Raw genomic sequence first — 17,207 nt, 5'->3', positions numbered from 1 at the left:
GCGAGAGCGAACGGTCCTGCCATCCGCTGTTTTGAACTTCGTAAATGATATTTTTAGTTTTATTTTCTTGTGGCAGAAGAACATACTGATTTTTTCCGCAACCCGATCTTGAAAACGCGACATATAGTTGGCCGTGTGAAAAGCAGTCTTGACTTGTAGTTCCTGAGATTTGCGCGTTCAAGCAAACAAACAAACGAACAAACTCTTCAGCTATATAATATTACTTTAGATTAAATACTTATGATGAATAACTTATTTATTTAGATAAGGATTAATATCATGTTTATAAAAACACCTTCGCAAATAATGCAATATTTTAGAACAAATTTGGTTAGTATAAAAAAGGTTATAGTGAGCCAACCTTCAAAGATAGGCATATGCTGTCGCGGACTTTTTTTAGAACTTTTAATGGGGAACAATTCCGTCATACATGATTTATGCGAACTTTGTTTCCGCAGCGCACGTAACGAAAGCTCTCAAAAGGAAACCTCGATTTTGAAACATTCTTCATTGGTGCTCCGCTCCTATTGGGATTAGCGTGATGATATATAGCCTATAACCTTCCTCAATAAATGAGCTATCTAACACTAGAAGAATTTTTCAAATCAGACCAGCAATTTCTGAGATTAGCGCGTTCAAACAAACAAACTCTTCAGCTTTATAATATTAGTATAGATTACAGATATTAAAAATAAATTATTTTGAGTGTTCATTTTGCCCGCTAAAATAAATCTCATGGCTATTAAAATCACATAGTTTTTGCTTTCATTTTGAGTTCATTTTATTTAATTTAAATAAATTACCTATAGTATACTTGAACAGTTTATTATTTCCCGTCAATCTCTATTATATTCAGCGTCAATCTCAGGTAAGGGGAGAAAGGGTCCAGGCAAATCTCACTAAATCTCACCTAAGTGGGGAGCGGTCTAAACTGATCGAAAAATAGCTCACGTAATTAATGGAGTTCTGAGACTCCCTAGTGGGTGAACTTCGCGTAAACATTAGAAAATAATAAATAACAATATTATTATTATTTTCAAAAATATCACTGGTACACTACATTAAAATAAAAAATACAAGCGTAAAGGATCTCATTTATTCACAAGACAGTAGGAACAACACTTAAGGGTAGGGAAAAACAACATTTAAATCATGTAACAAATTACATTATTGCGATTTAAAGAGCTTTCACTTTGAGCTGCTTCATTTTCGGCGCTTTGCGTTTTTGTTGACGCTTTTGTTCCTTGAGCTCCCAGCGACGCTGTTTTTCTGGATCGTCCTCCTGAAACAGACAAACTTCAATTCATATATAGTAATAAATATATGCTGTGTGGTTACGGCATTAAAGAATATAGCCACCCCCTCTCTTCCCGTGGGTGTCGTAAGAGGCGACTAAGGGATAACACAGTTCCACTGTTACCTTGGAACTTAAAAAGCCGAATCATGGCGGGATAACCATCCAACTGCTGGTTTTGAAATACACAGGCCGAAGACGGGCAGCAGCGTCTTCGGTGCGACAAAGCTAGTACTGCGGTCACCAACCCGCCTACCCAGCGTGGTGACTATAGGCAAAACGATATATATAATATATATATAATATATATATAAGGCAAAGGAGTTTACGTCAAAAATGGCGTGAACTTGTGGAGCCCTATGTCCAGTAGTTGACTGCGAAAGGCTGATGTGATGTGATATGATGAATAAATATATCGTTCATCCCACAATAATATTAATTTTTAAATTTATTATTTTTCCTTCCTTCCTTTTTTATAATTCTATTGATTGATGAATAATTATAATATTTTAATTTTTTTACTAATATCATGTTGATTTCATTATTACATTTCGGCTTCCAATAAAATATATAAAGTTTTAATACATATATATTAGACGGTCCGTCTGATTTACTAGATATTTTGATACTAATAATACACTATGGTAATCTTCTTTTAATATTTTGAACAATAAATCACTCTTTTTGGTAATAGTCACAATTTTTAAAGGTTTATTTAATTCTTGTGGAAACTTATATAGACAGACAGATATATATGTATATATATATTTATATCTGTCCAAACAAATTAAAGTTTTGTGTTGTATACCTATAGACATGTTTAAACAGAAACTATCTATACATGCATTTGTACAGTCCACTATGATTGATGATCAGTCGCAAATAAACTTGCATTCAAACTACACGTCGTTTTCTTAAAACCAATCGCCGCAAGCAAATAGCAACCTTATTCAAATGAACAATATCTGTATTGATGCACTTTATTAGCATGTACTCACAGCCAGAATGCGTTCTTTCTCCTGTTTCCGTTTCTCCTCTCTCCTCAGAGCCGCTTGCTCTTGTCGAGCCGCATGACAGCCTCGAACCCACGCCTCAGCCGCTTTGACACGTCGTTTCTCGCATTTCGACAGAGCCTGATTACGAAAAATTTATTATTTATTACTGTATCTAAGACAGTATAGATTATCATGTCTGTGACTGCTCCTCTTTCTCTTCTTAGTGCCATAGTGTTCACAACTTAAACAAACAAAGTTATTTCACTTTGTTATATTTTTAATAGATATTAATTAAAGAAAGAATGGGATATTATCAAATTAATCACAATAGGTCACATACATTTTTTGTTGGTTTACATACATTGTAGTTGAAGTGGTAAAAATTAAAAACTATTTTTGTTTTTTGATGATCAATTACAAAAAAAAATCTATTAAGTAAATAGTAAACTACCATAAAGATCATAGAAAAGATTTATCTATGAAACGTCACTATGAGAACAGATACAAGTCACTTTTTAACATTTTTTTTTTTTTTAATTTCGACTATTAACCATAAAAATACAAAATAATACTAAAGTTTAGAAAAAAATTACAAAAACCGAATGTTTATACCGACCTCCTTACTAAGCCGTAGCCTCTTGATCTTGTCAAGTAAGTAGAATATGAGCAGCAACAGCGGACGAACCTCATCACCTCCTCCGTCGGGTCCCAATGAGAAACTAGCAAGCAAGACCCGCTCTGTTTCTGGAGGCTTTGTGGCCACTGTCTCTCTGTTCACACAAACACATGACAAATGAGTTCTGGGAGTTTTGTCGTACTGGCCACTTACATCTCAAATATTTCCTCTTTGGTTAAGAATACCAAATTCAAATTTATTAGTCAATTTATTTAGCTATTTACTCTTGCATTTGCGTTTCGAACACAATAATTTATTTGTTTTTTTTTTCTTTTGTTTTTCACTCAGTTTATAAAATGGAAAACTTAAAATATCATGTTATTTAAAAGTACGAGTTCCACCGTGGCATCAGTGCTACAGAAACGACTCGAAGGGTTAATGATGTGTATGGCTGCAGTGTCGCAAAGTAAAACACAGTGCGTTTTTGGTTCCAACGTTTTAGTTCTGGAAGCAGTAGTGACGCGCGCGTCCAGCACGGCGGCGGTGGCCTCCGCGCACTCGGACAGCACGCCCAGCGCCGTGCTTGTGTTACGTGACGTCACATGTCGGTAGTGCTGTGTACTCACTCCATCTGCTTGGGCCCGCAGTAGCGGTCGGACACGTGTATGTAGTTGACGTGTGTGTGGTAGAGCCGCAGCGCAGTAGTGACGCGCGCGTCCAGCACGGCGGCGGTGGCCTCCGCGCACTCGGACAGCACGCCCAGCGCCGTGCTTGTGTTACGTGACGTCACATGTCGGTAGTGCTGTGTACTCACTCCATCTGCTTGGGCCCGCAGTAGCGGTCGGACACGTGTATGTAGTTGACGTGTGTGTGGTAGAGCTGCAGCGCAGTAGTGACGCGCGCGTCCAGCACGGCGGCGGTGGCCTCCGCGCACTCGGACAGCACGCCCAGCGCCGTGCTTGTGTTACGTGACGTCACATGTCGGTAGTGCTGTGTACTCACTCCATCTGCTTGGGCCCGCAGTAGCGGTCGGACACGTGTATGTAGTTGACGTGTGTGTGGTAGAGCTGCAGCGCAGTAGTGACGCGCGCGTCCAGCACGGCGGCGGTGGCCTCCGCGCACTCGGACAGCACGCCCAGCGCCGTGCTTGTGTTACGTGACGTCACATGTCGGTAGTGCTGTGTACTCACTCCATCTGCTTGGGCCCGCAGTAGCGGTCGGACACGTGTATGTAGTTGACGTGTGTGTGGTAGAGCTGCAGCGCAGTAGTGACGCGCGCGTCCAGCACGGCGGCGGTGGCCTCCGCGCACTCGGACAGCACGCCCAGCGCCGTGCTTGTGTTACGTGACGTCACATGTCGGTAGTGCTGTGTACTCACTCCATCTGCTTGGGCCCGCAGTAGCGGTCGGACACGTGTATGTAGTTGACGTGTGTGTGGTAGAGCTGCAGCGCAGTAGTGACGCGCGCGTCCAGCACGGCGGCGGTGGCCTCCGCGCACTCGGACAGCACGCCCAGCGCCGTGCTTGTGTTACGTGACGTCACATGTCGGTAGTGCTGTGTACTCACTCCATCTGCTTGGGCCCGCAGTAGCGGTCGGACACGTGTATGTAGTTGACGTGTGTGTGGTAGAGCTGCAGCGCAGTAGTGACGCGCGCGTCCAGCACGGCGGCGGTGGCCTCCGCGCACTCGGACAGCACGCCCAGCGCCGTGCTTGTGTTACGTGACGTCACATGTCGGTAGTGCTGTGTACTCACTCCATCTGCTTGGGCCCGCAGTAGCGGTCGGACACGTGTATGTAGTTGACGTGTGTGTGGTAGAGCTGCAGCGCAGTAGTGACGCGCGCGTCCAGCACGGCGGCGGTGGCCTCCGCGCACTCGGACAGCACGCCCAGCGCCGTGCTTGTGTTACGTGACGTCACATGTCGGTAGTGCTGTGTACTCACTCCATCTGCTTGGGCCCGCAGTAGCGGTCGGACACGTGTATGTAGTTGACGTGTGTGTGGTAGAGCTGCAGCGCAGTAGTGACGCGCGCGTCCAGCACGGCGGCGGTGGCCTCCGCGCACTCGGACAGCACGCCCAGCGCCGTGCTTGTGTTACGTGACGTCACATGTCGGTAGTGCTGTGTACTCACTCCATCTGCTTGGGCCCGCAGTAGCGGTCGGACACGTGTATGTAGTTGACGTGTGTGTGGTAGAGCTGCAGCGCAGTAGTGACGCGCGCGTCCAGCACGGCGGCGGTGGCCTCCGCGCACTCGGACAGCACGCCCAGCGCCGCCGGCAGCCCGTGCTTGTCGCCCGCGCGCCGCTCCGGGCAGAACATGCTCTACACACACAATATTTATATTACACGTTTAGTACTCTGCACACGCACGCACGATCACTACCACACGCACACATGATCAATCAAGATTAAATTAGGAAAAATCTGCTAGACACCTAAAGTATCCCAACTAACAGAAGAATCTCAACTTTAAAGAGAGTCGCAGTTAAATAATACTGCTCTCAAATAGTGTGCCTGTAGTAATTAGTCAGTTCTGCCTATTGCAGTCCACTGCTCAACACAGGCCTCCCCAAGTTCGCGCCAGACATGCCGGTTTTTCGCAATCCTCATTCAGCCTATACCGGAAATCCTACGTACATCGTCGGTCCAGCGAACGGGAGACACACACTGCGTTTGCCAAGACGCGATCTCCACTCCAGGACACATCTGCTTCAACGGCTATCGGTAGTGCGACACAGGTGAGCAGCCCACTACCACTTCAACTTACTAATTCTGTGGGCTATGTTGGTTTCTTTCGTTCTCTGGCGGAAAGTCTCATTTCTAATCCTATGTTTGAGAGAAACCATAAGCATATCATTCCATTTCACGTTCAGCTTTAAAAAGATAAGAAGATATCGTCGGCAAAACGAAGGTGAGAGATGTATTTGCCGTTAACGTTGATGCTTCGTCCCCCCCCATCCAACGTCTTAGACATCCTCCAGCGCAGTGGTAAACAGTTTCCGAATAAACAAGAAATCTAGAAGAGTGACAGGGGTATAGTCGGCTTCTATTATTGCAGACGAGCATTAGCTACGATACCCACTTTCCATCAGTTGGACCATACTCTTTTTTTCCACACTATTGTGTGTAGTTTAAAGTACTGGCGAAAGTACAATACGTACGTATATTGTATACACTGAGTTCGTATGGTATTTACATTGAACAATACTAGCACAACGATAATTACACAAAGATATATCTCTTACCAAGTCCTGCATTTCCTTAGCGAGGCGTGTGGCGATCTTCTTTTGCGCGACGCAGAGAACGAAGGGATCGCTGTCATCTTTGCCGAGTTCTACTCGAATTAATAGTGTGTCTGGCGTTGGTCTGACTACACCTAGCAAAACGTGGACTAAGTCTTGACGCTGGAAAAAAAAATAACAATTAAATAGAATTTATTAATAACGATAGTAATAATAACTATTTATTGTACATCAAGATAAACATCATTACAAGAGAATAAGTAGGAGAAAATAAATAAACGTTTCAAACTCAACAGCCCCCGGTAGGAATTTCTCCTTTGTCGGGGGTCTAGAAACACACAATACACAAGCACAAACGCCTAGACCACAACAAACATCTATATGGCCAATACAAATATCTGTCGTGTGCGGGGATCGAACCCGCGACCGCCAGCGCAAAAGCCACAAACCATTGCTGTGACCGTTGCGCCAACGCGTCGTCGCAGAAAAGGCAGCCTTATCATTAAAGAGTGTCACCAAGTCTTCCAAGCAACCTTAAGTAGACAAAATAGTATATTAATGGTATAGGTGTACAAATTTTAAATACATACCAATAAAGAAATATATTACACATAGTAATAGTATAACTACTGTCTTATGTTGCGTATCAATTATGTGGCGTATACTGAAATACCCAGGGTATGTAAACAGGAAATTTTTAAATTGTTATTCAAAATATAGATGTACGATATGCTTTGATAAATATGTTCTTGTATATTATTATTCGGCTATTGAATAAAATTGTGGTTAGGTCCTGTAAATTTTTGTTTATATGTGACCAGAGACAAACAAGCTGAATATCATAATTACTGGATCATTTTAGCTAATTATCAATAGTTAAGTTAGGCCGTATATGAACTACCAATTAGGTCTTGGACACTGTATGAACGTTTGTTTCTGTGTTATTCATATCCTCTTTAACAGAAATCTCATAGTGTAGCAGAGCATTGAGTTGCCAATTCTTAACACGTTGAACGCCATGGGGGTCACCAGTTGGGCCTCAATTATTTAGTTGATGGAACCATCTTGAAAATGCTAATATACAAAATTTTAATGATGTTTTTATTGCACTATCATACCCATTCTTAAAGAACTTATTTATTTTTCCTTACACTATCTGATATATTTTCCCAAGTCATATTTTTAAATTGCTTTTGGCTCACGGTCAAAGAATCAAGGTGGCATTTAACATGTTAAAATGTTCAGACAGTGTATGAAATAAAGCTAACACATAAACAAAAATCTAGGCACATGTGCTATGCCTGATTTATATACTTTACCAGTGACATATAGATCAATTAATAATTATTTACCTTAATAAGTTTAAGTGTTAGCAACATTCCCTCACAACACTGCCGACCGCTACACCACATGGTGAAGCAATGCTCCGCTTCTCTCCTCCAGCCACGCTCGTCTGCAGCTACCACATCAAGGCCTGTCTCACCTTTATAAACACATTGAAAGATAAAAGTGTTAGTATTAAATCAATAATAGAAGATTGATATAGTGATAATTTATTATAATAGTATGTCGCTTAAAGAGAATGACACTAGATAATGTATTTGAAGATATATAAAGATATAGTGTGTGGCTATGGTACTAAAGAATATAGCCACCCCCTCTCTTCCCGTGGGTGTCGTAAGAGGCGACTAAGGGATAACTCAGTTCCGCTACCACCTTAGAACTTAAAAAGCCGACCGGTGGCGGGATAACCATCCAACTGCTGGCTTTTAAATACACAGGCCGAAGACGGGCAGCAGCGTCTTCCGTGCGACAAAGCCAGTATTGCGGTTACCAACCCGCCTGCCCAGCGTGGTGACTATGGGCAAAACACATGAGTTCACGTTATTTTTGGCGTAAACTTGTGGAGGCCTATGTCCAGCAGTGGACTGTATAGGCTGTAATGATGAAAGATATAGTGAATTAGTATTCTAGTATTTTAGTCTATTCATTTCTAAAATATATCATGATTCATCTTGTTATATCACATTGCTTATCTCCATGTAGGAGAAGATTCGGAACTTAATTAATCCAAAATGCAGCTTCACTGTGGCCTGGCAGATATATTCCCTACTAAGAGTAACAATTGCTATCAGGTGTATATGATAATTGTATGGCCTATACGCTTGCTTACCACCCATATCATATAAAAAAAGTCTAAAAAATCTTACCAACTAAAGTAAAGTTTTCATCGAGCAGCGGTTTATGCAACTTGAGGAAGTTAATGGCTATAGAGGTGTTCTTGGCCCGTCCGATTGCATACGCTAGTGCGTAGGCAGCGAGTAAACAGCAGAGGATCCCTTCCAACCAGTACGCATCCCATCTTGGACGTACCGTTATTGGTACCTTTAGAAAACAAAATTTCTTAATATTTTGTCAACTTCAAAGAATCTCACTGAATATCTTGTCCATTATAAGAAACAAAGTATAAGCGTTATTTTTGTTCTAAGATCACCATTATGTATGTATATAAACTAGTGATTTTGTTAAGGTAAAAATCTGGAATTACATTATCTCTTAATACCAAATTTAACATATCTTCAAAACTTTAAGGTCTGATGAAATACAATTCTAAATCTATGCAAGCTACATTTATTATAGGCTACACAAATAAAAAAATATAGGCATACAGATAAAAATAAAATTTACATCAACTTAATTTCAATATCAAGTATTCTTGTAAGATTGATTCTTAAAAATAATTGTCTATGATTGTTCATGCCATAGTCAGAAGTGCCCTGGACTACGGCACCTACCTCCTAAAACCATCAAATAAATCCTCTCTTAGAGCTTTAGACTCCTTACAGTCTAGGGCACTTCGTTATGTCCTTGGGTGTATGAGATCTACCCCCATTAATGCACTGCAAGTAGAGTGCGGTGAACCACCCCTCTTTATCCGTTTTCTGAGCTTTAGACTCCTTACAGTCTAGGGCACTTCGTTGTGTCCTTGGGTGTATGAGATCTACCCCCATTAATGCACTGCAAGTAGAGTGCGGTGAACCACCCCTCTTTATCCGTTTTCAGTTTTTGTCTGATCGTTTTTTACTCCGTGTAAATGCTCGCTCCGATCATCCACTTAAGAAGAAACTTGAGTATCTATACAACCTCTGCCTTACCTATTCCTATTGGCATCATAAACAGACTCCACTTTTAATTAATAGTTTAAAAAAACTGCGCTACGTAGAACAGAACTCTCCTATCCAAACATTTCCGAAACTGTGTTGGCATGAATTTCCGTATGAGGTGATAACATATTCAGCTAACGTGATAGTCAACCTTGGCTTCGCCAAAGAATCCCCCCATGATAACATCCTTTTTACTTCAGAGGTAGCCACTAGATGGAATAACAGCCACTTATTTTTTACCGATGCATCCAAATTGACAGAATTAGGAAAAACAGGTGTAGCTGTCTATTACCAAAATTCGAAAATTGCCCTACAATTTCAATGTCCTCCCCATTCATCTGTATTTACTGGTGAGTGTGTGGGTATATTAGAGGCTTGTCTATTTATAGAGAGCCATAATATATCTAGCGCTGTCATCTTTTCTGACTCAAAAAGTGCCCCGGAATCCATTATTATCAACCCTATTTATAATAAATTAAACAGTGATATCATCTTAAATATTAGAAACTCTCTACTCAAAAGTTCAAGTAAAGGCCTAAACATTACTTTAATTTGGATCCCAGGACACTCAGGCATTAGAGGCAATGAGGTAGCAGATTCTCTTGCAAAGCAGGCTACTTTCCATCAGGTGGACAATAAATACTACAGGTATCAAACTTACGACATTCTCAATCTTCCTCAGAGACAAGCATACCAATCTTGGCAGAACGACTGGGATAAGACCAACAAAATAAAAGGAAGGTTTTATGCCTCATTCCAAGAAAACCATGGTTATCAAAGGTCAAGAAATTGAATAAAAAATCTGTCTCTGTTTTATGTAGAATTCGTTTAGGCCATTGCTGTACCCCAGTCTTTCTAAATAAAATTAGAATAAGAGACTCCTCTCTGTGCGAGTGTCGTTTTGAAGAGGGGTCCCTCGACCATATTTTCTTCGCCTGTCGTAACAACTCATTCACTATATACAATCTTCTTCCTGAATTGAACATCCCTCTTCCTATGAATGTTTCCTCTCTACTAAACTTTTACAACAACCCCGAATTGGTATTTCTCCTATCCAAATTTATTAACATTAATAACATTAAATTATAATTTTTATAAATTTGAGTAAATAATTATATTACATTTTGTAGAGTAGAATTATGTTTAGACCCTACCCTAGATGTATAACTCCCTGATAATTACTAAAATATTTGTTATATTTGTCTGCAGGTAACAAAACCCAAACAATTGTTCTTTCTTGCATCATAAACTAGTTTCCTCCGTAATTTACATAATCTCATACTTGACACTGGCAGAATGTTGCACAATGAACAGTTGCGACGCTGACATGCCATAAATTAAAGAAGAAGAAGAAGAATAATTGTCTATGATTGTAATCAGTAATAGTAAAATAACCAAAATTAAGTAATACCTGCGTGATTGTTATTTTAGGTTGCTCTGCAGTTCGTGGAGTACTATCCTGGTACCCTTCAAACTCCTCAGGATCTTGGAAATGTTCAAACTCATTATCTTCATCCTATAATTTAAAATTTTATAAACAATAAGTCAAATTACATATTCATCCCCCACATTTAATGATACTTTTTTGTTCATAACAGCACAATAATCGCAGAGCATTAAAAAGACATTGAAGTAGGACACAGCAGGAAATATCTGGAGCAGCCCGAATCGGGAAGTACTTCGACCTCTGAGAAGATCACAGCCAAATAATTCTGCTCTCATAAAGTCTGAGGTGAGTAAGGTAGTCAGAGCTCCTGGGGAGGATCAGAAGACGGCACCGCGCTTGCGATGCGTCTGATGTTGCACACGTCTATAAGCTACGGTAACCACTTATGATCAGTAAGCCGTTAGCTTGTTTGTCGACCGAGTCATATATAAAATAATTATGATATGTTTTTATACATTTGTGGTCATAATGAACAGTTTTAATTTGACAGAACTTACCACGATTGTCATTTTGAATCTTCCCATTTTTTTTTCATCTATTTTGTCTTGAAATATAGGGACTTTTAAAATGACAACCATGATTACAATGATGGAAGTATTATTGAATTATTTTCAATTCTTTTGGATGGCATTTATCCAAATGAATGAATCAAATTAGTCAATTTCATTACAGCCAATCAAATCTCTTGTTAATTATTCATTTACCTTGTAAAGTATAATTTGTATTACTTTTGTGTTACATAGTTTTGTATTTTTATTATTATTCTTGTGTTATGTAAGCATTAGACATCATATGTAGTTTGACATAATTTATTGATTTATCTCTGCTTTATAGTCTTAGGGCCTGTTTTATCAATTGTGGATAATGCTGACTAATTCGATGGATGATTATACAAGTAGACTTTGACAGCAGGAGTTAAAATAGGTCAGTAGGATCTGTTTCTCCTTAATTAATTAACTGCAACTTTAAAATTAATACATGCAAATAGAAATATCTCATAAATATAATAGAATTTACTGGTAAAAAAGAACAATTAATCAAACGCTTTTTACTGTCAGATACTATCATCCAACAAATTGTTTAACCGCAATGGTGAATATCTTTAAAAGACTTCAACAGAGATGCTTTCTAACACAAAAATAAGACTGATACATCTTAAGTTACCTCTTTTGAACCAAGTTGTTGTATATTTATTAAAACAATTTCTAAAATTATTGTCATCACATCAACATATAAAATAGAACATTATAAAATATTTGATTAAATACCTATTCAGATATGATGAAGTAAATTATGGCAATTTTTTATAGCTATTCCTATGTATGTTACGGTATTATAAATATATACCTCAACTATGATATCATCTGCATCATTATTTGTTTCAAGCTGTTCTTTATTAACAGTTAACTTTGGCTTCAATACTGGCACGTCTTCCTCACTGAAATCTAAAATAAAAAATAAAAAACATATGTGTATACTAAAAAAACATACACTAAGATTATAACTATTATTATTTAGATAAGGTACAAAAACTGTATGATACAGTAAGTTTTAATCATATTTTAATATTTTATACTAGCTGCATCTCATAGTTTCATCTGCGTAATTTCCCTTAAAAAGGAATCTATGGGTTTTTCTAGGTCTCCAACTATCAACATACTAAATTTTATTGCAATCAGTTTCGTTGCTAAGAGAAAATTTATTCATTCTCATAATCTTTCACATTTATAATATAATAAAAAAACACTAAGTATATTAACAAGTACAGAAAAAAATAAATTTCATTTATTTTAGCACATTGGCTTTCACCTTTTACTACACATTCAACTACACTGATCACTAGTTAAACTACATTATTATTCTATCTCACCATCTCCTGGTGCATCATCGTCAGCCTCAAACTGCTCAAACTCGGCAAAATCATCGTCTTCGAGGTTAGTGTCTTCATAAGCTTGAGACACATACACACTGCATAATAGCAGTGTTATTGAAAAGAGTATTATGCGCATATTCATGCTGAAAAAAAATAGATTAAAATAAAAGACATAAAAAAACTGATAACTTATAATATACTAAAGGTGACTTTTTTTTCTAACAATTTATTTAGATATATCATACAAACTGTATCTACTTTGTTTATAGATATTTATATAATTAATAGCTATTAAAGTTGAATAAGTATTTTAAATAGATATTACTATGTATTAAGAAGTCATAAACTTCAGAAATCTAACTTGCATACTTTGTGTTAACACAAAATTCTTTGAAATTCAGGCCCATTAACTATGAAAGCCGTAACTTTGAGGATTGTTTATAAAACATTTTTCCTATTAATCACAATAAAATAACTATTTAGTCTATAAACTAAATTTCTGTCTTGTTCTGTGTCTATAAAAAAATTAATTACAATTTATCTTTGTTAAGACAATGTATCTCAGGAAATTATTTTTATCACATATGAAGGTTATGAACACAACAATGCCACATTTAAACAAAAAATTGACTACAAAGATTTTTGCTTGCAACCTTATAATTTTAAGTGCTATTTTATTACAATAATTTTACTTTTTATATTTTTTTAGAAGCATTCAACATTTCATATATTATGGGAACTATCAACCTAATATGCTATTTTTAAAATACACTAAAACAATGTTACGAGTTGAAATGATTTGTCGCATTAAACTCATTATATGTATAGGGTTTCTTTACCAAATCAGCATAATTCTTTACTGACCTAAATATTTTAATCCCTTGGTTAAAAGGATTGATTTAAAATAATAAATTTAAAACATTATTAATAAGACGTAAAAAACAACAAATTATTTACATACTCGCTATGCGTATACTTTTTCTTAGAATGCTCTAAATATAATACAAGTTTTATTAAACAACCCTAAAACACCCTATCAAATTATTTTTCATGTTTAATGTTTATATAACTTAAAAGACTGTAGATTTTAATGTTAGATAATTACCTGTTCGATAAAACAGTATTTTACTTAAAAAATATATATGTACATTAAATTTAAATCACTTAATTTTAATAAATTGTTCTAATTTACCTATTTCATTACCTAGCACAAAACATCTAAAGATTTTTTCTTGTCCTCGTCAGTGGTAAATTTGTGCGCCGATCCGATTGGTTACAATTGAAATTACCGCTCATTCGACCAATCATAGGCCACAAATTACTGTAACGTTACACAGTTATATAAGGAAATCGTAATGTAGGACAACTAATTCCTGACATTGACATTATCTTTTTCCGTCACATGACATTTTTATTAATGTTGCGAGTAGCAGTAAAAAATTGAATAATAACTGTAAGGTACAAATTGTGTTTAAATATAAAGTTTTTCATTATGTGCTCAATGAATCGTTACACAAAATCAACAAAACCTCTATAATTTTTATCCAAATGATTATTTACGCAGTAGCATAGCGTGAGCGTGGGAAAAGCATATATTTTTTTTCAAATAGTATAAAATTTTATTCTGCCTCTTGATACCGTAGTGAGATGAAGTCAAGTGCCATCGAAGTGCAATAGCAATTTTACGTTCTCACTAATAGTAATTAAAGAAAACTTTAATACAATAATTACCACTAACACTTACAGCTTGTTCAGATTAAACTATATTATTGGCAATATTTTATTTTTATTTTATTTTCAAATTTCGAAAACTTACAGCTAAATTACAAATATAAAAAAAAACAGTAATTAAGTTACGGCCAATTACAAGTTTTCACAAATAGTAATATGGAATAAAATTAATATATGTTAGACATGTTGTTAAAATTCAGTAAAAACGGCCAGATTTTTCATTCAAGCTGCTAAACTAACATGCCTATATTATAAAAGATTTTTAATGTTTTAGTGTAATATGATTTTCTAAAAACCTGTTTTTTTTTTTATTCTGACAAAACTATAGTATGAAAAATTGCACATTGTGTTTCATACCGACTCTTCTCGGCAGAATCAGCTCTTTTTTTTGTTTGTTATCACTGGGAATCCCATTTACGGCTGAAATGCAGGACAGGCTTCAGTACTTGGGGGTGTAATACCGAACAAACCCCTGCGGGAGCCTTCAACCGCTTTAATTGGAGGGTCCCGGATCTGCAGGCAACAGGATCCCTCCAGCGACAGGTTGGCCTCGGCGAAAAGGCCAGACTTCTCCTCCATTGGAACTGTCCGGCTCACCTCTGAACAATCCCGACGACGCCGTGTCTAACAGGACCGGATTCAAATCCCAGCCCGACACGGGCACAGGGGCATTACCGGAGGCGCATTAAGTAGCGCCTCCTACGCACCCCCGTTCGTCGCCTGCGGAGAGAGACCTCGTCGGTGACCTCTTCTCTTACCCGCTCGTCGTTGCGACATTACTGTCTCGCAGAAGGAGACTATCGCCTTCCAGGACTCGTCGTCGCCGAGCATTGTGATGACGCTCGGCAGTGACAAGTCCCCACCGAGGACTGTCGTCAGATCGCGACACAGCGCCGCCTATCTCGGGCACACCTCAAGAGTGTGCAGGGCCGAGTCCACCGCCGCACCACAATCGTGACATCTAGTTGTCGGCTCCCTTTGGGCCGTCCGACACAAGTAGTCACCAAAGCAGCCGTGCTCGTTGAGAACCTGCGTCAGACGGAAGGTGAGGGGCTTGGCGCATCCACCGCTCTAGGGCTGGGCGCAAGGCAGCCGTTACGCGTGTGCCATACAGCTGCTCCGCCAGGTCCTCCCACCACCTCCGTGCTTCTTGCCCCATCCGGCGCACCCTTAGGATCCCGTCCGACGTAGGGTTCTCACCGAGAGTCCTCCTACCCGAGACGTATAAGTAGGTCTCGGCAAGGACCTCCGCCACGTGGCGCTGGGTCCTCCGAGGTTCGGAAGGAGTCTGCCCAATCAAAATCAGCTTTCAGGAAATCCGTCACTTTGATTCTTAAGAATAAAAATAAGCAGATCATCTGGCTAGTATATTTAAGTCAATAAAACCGCACAATATATTTTCCAAATATAATTATTATTCAAATCAAAGCTGTACAGGATTGTTTTAAAAGTAAAAATGCGTGGACTTAATACGCGTTTATTTTCTTATAAAAATCAAATTTACAACACTATTAACAACTTAAAAATCCAAAGTAACAAAAACTTAATCTTAAAAATAAACTAAACGATATATTTTATGGGGATACTTTCAAACATTTTTATGAGTTCAACGACCGAAATTTAATTTTATTTATTACTACTTAGTGTTTTATTTTTTGTTTCTAAATAATTTGATATACCACTTAGTCCAATATATATATTAATCGAAACATTTACATTATAATACTTACCATTGCTATAAATTAAAAATTTATGTTGCTAGGATAGTAGTAAGTGCCAAAATTTAGAAAGTACCTATTATGTATGGCATATTTGGATTGGAGTAAGCTGGTCAATGCGTGACGAGAGCATTACGAAGAGTGTGATTGGGCGAGGCGAATGGAAGTTGAGAGGAAGAAATATATATAAGATAGTGAAGATAGAAAGAGACAGAGAGTTATGTTTGTTTAGATTACTTCAGTCGTGTGTTCGATCTAAAGCACACTCGTTTTTTAATATATATGCTTAAATATTCTTACTTTAAAAAACTTGACTTGCAAAAAAATAAGAAGAAAAAAACCAGAGTCGATTGAATTTAAACACAATCGTAAAGCGAATATTTTATTTAATATCTATATCTACTAAAAGGTGACAGAATAATTTCAATGCATTGTTTTTTTTTTTTAAATGTCACTTCCTGTACCTTGAAGCATTACTTACAATAAAAATTATGATTTGATTTGATGCGTAATTGTAAAATCCCATTCGCTTCTATATCATGTATTTACGGCCATTATAATATCAAAATAATCTACAGTTTTGCTTACTATTACTACCACACTACAGTTTGCCATCATAGTTATGTAAAAATCGTGTTAACTTCTATTTCTTTTACTACGAGTACTTTAAATAATGGTGTAAAATAACGTTTACGTAACTATAAATATTATTTTTGTACAAATATAATAGACAAATGAAATAACTAAATTACTAATTAATTCATTTTAGTTTCATATTTTTTGCTTACATAAGATATGAAGTGAATGAAAGTTACCTACCATTTAAATCAATGCATACCATTTTAAAATAATAATGCTTCATTAATAAAACAGTCGCAAGCAAATTCTCCGATCTTGGTTACTTAAATTCCAGTACCTGGGTGACCGAGCTTAGCTCGGTATTTTTAGTAAATCGTGTTTTTTGGAAATCATATACACACATAAATACGAATTACCTACATATTGATAAAATGTGCATAATAATTTCCGATTTTACCGACATAATAATAAAAAAAATATCAACTGGTTATTTAAATAAAAAAACATGAGTGCAATTAGAAAAAAAGGAAAAAAATAATCAATCTGGCG

General features: G+C 37.6%; 1 protein-coding gene across 1 annotated transcript; it reads right to left on the bottom strand.

Moving 5' to 3' along the window:
* Window positions 1–1,082: 1,082 nt before the first annotated feature.
* On the bottom strand, window positions 1,083–12,776 carry LOC123660145 (PAT complex subunit CCDC47). The gene is made up of 10 exons (XM_045595248.1): window positions 12,628–12,776; window positions 12,105–12,202; window positions 10,722–10,826; window positions 8,357–8,531; window positions 7,499–7,629; window positions 6,150–6,308; window positions 5,036–5,226; window positions 2,906–3,059; window positions 2,293–2,427; window positions 1,083–1,282 (listed from the first exon to the last, which is right to left on the bottom strand). Exons 1-10 carry the CDS (start codon window positions 12,770–12,772, stop codon window positions 1,178–1,180), a joined length of 1,398 nt encoding a protein of 465 aa, XP_045451204.1. The 5' UTR covers window positions 12,773–12,776; the 3' UTR covers window positions 1,083–1,177.
* Between the last annotated feature and the right edge of the window lie 4,431 nt (window positions 12,777–17,207).

Source organism: Melitaea cinxia, chromosome 15, assembly GCF_905220565.1.
Source record: "Melitaea cinxia chromosome 15, ilMelCinx1.1, whole genome shotgun sequence".
NCBI classification, from domain to species: domain Eukaryota; kingdom Metazoa; phylum Arthropoda; class Insecta; order Lepidoptera; family Nymphalidae; genus Melitaea; species Melitaea cinxia.
This window is presented reverse-complemented; position numbering and strand designations above follow the sequence as displayed.

Bases quoted from the DNA above. Each gene is read 5' to 3' on its own strand.
- LOC123660145 (XM_045595248.1), bottom strand. From the start codon at position 12,772: ATGAATATGCGCATAATACTCTTTTCAATAACACTGCTATTATGCAGT. The intron at 8,532-10,721 runs GTATTACTTAAT...TGTTTTCTAAAG, and splicing joins CTAAAATAACAATCACGCAG to GTACCAATAACGGTACGTCC. The intron at 7,630-8,356 runs GTAAGATTTTTT...GTGTTTATAAAG, and splicing joins TGAAAACTTTACTTTAGTTG to GTGAGACAGGCCTTGATGTG.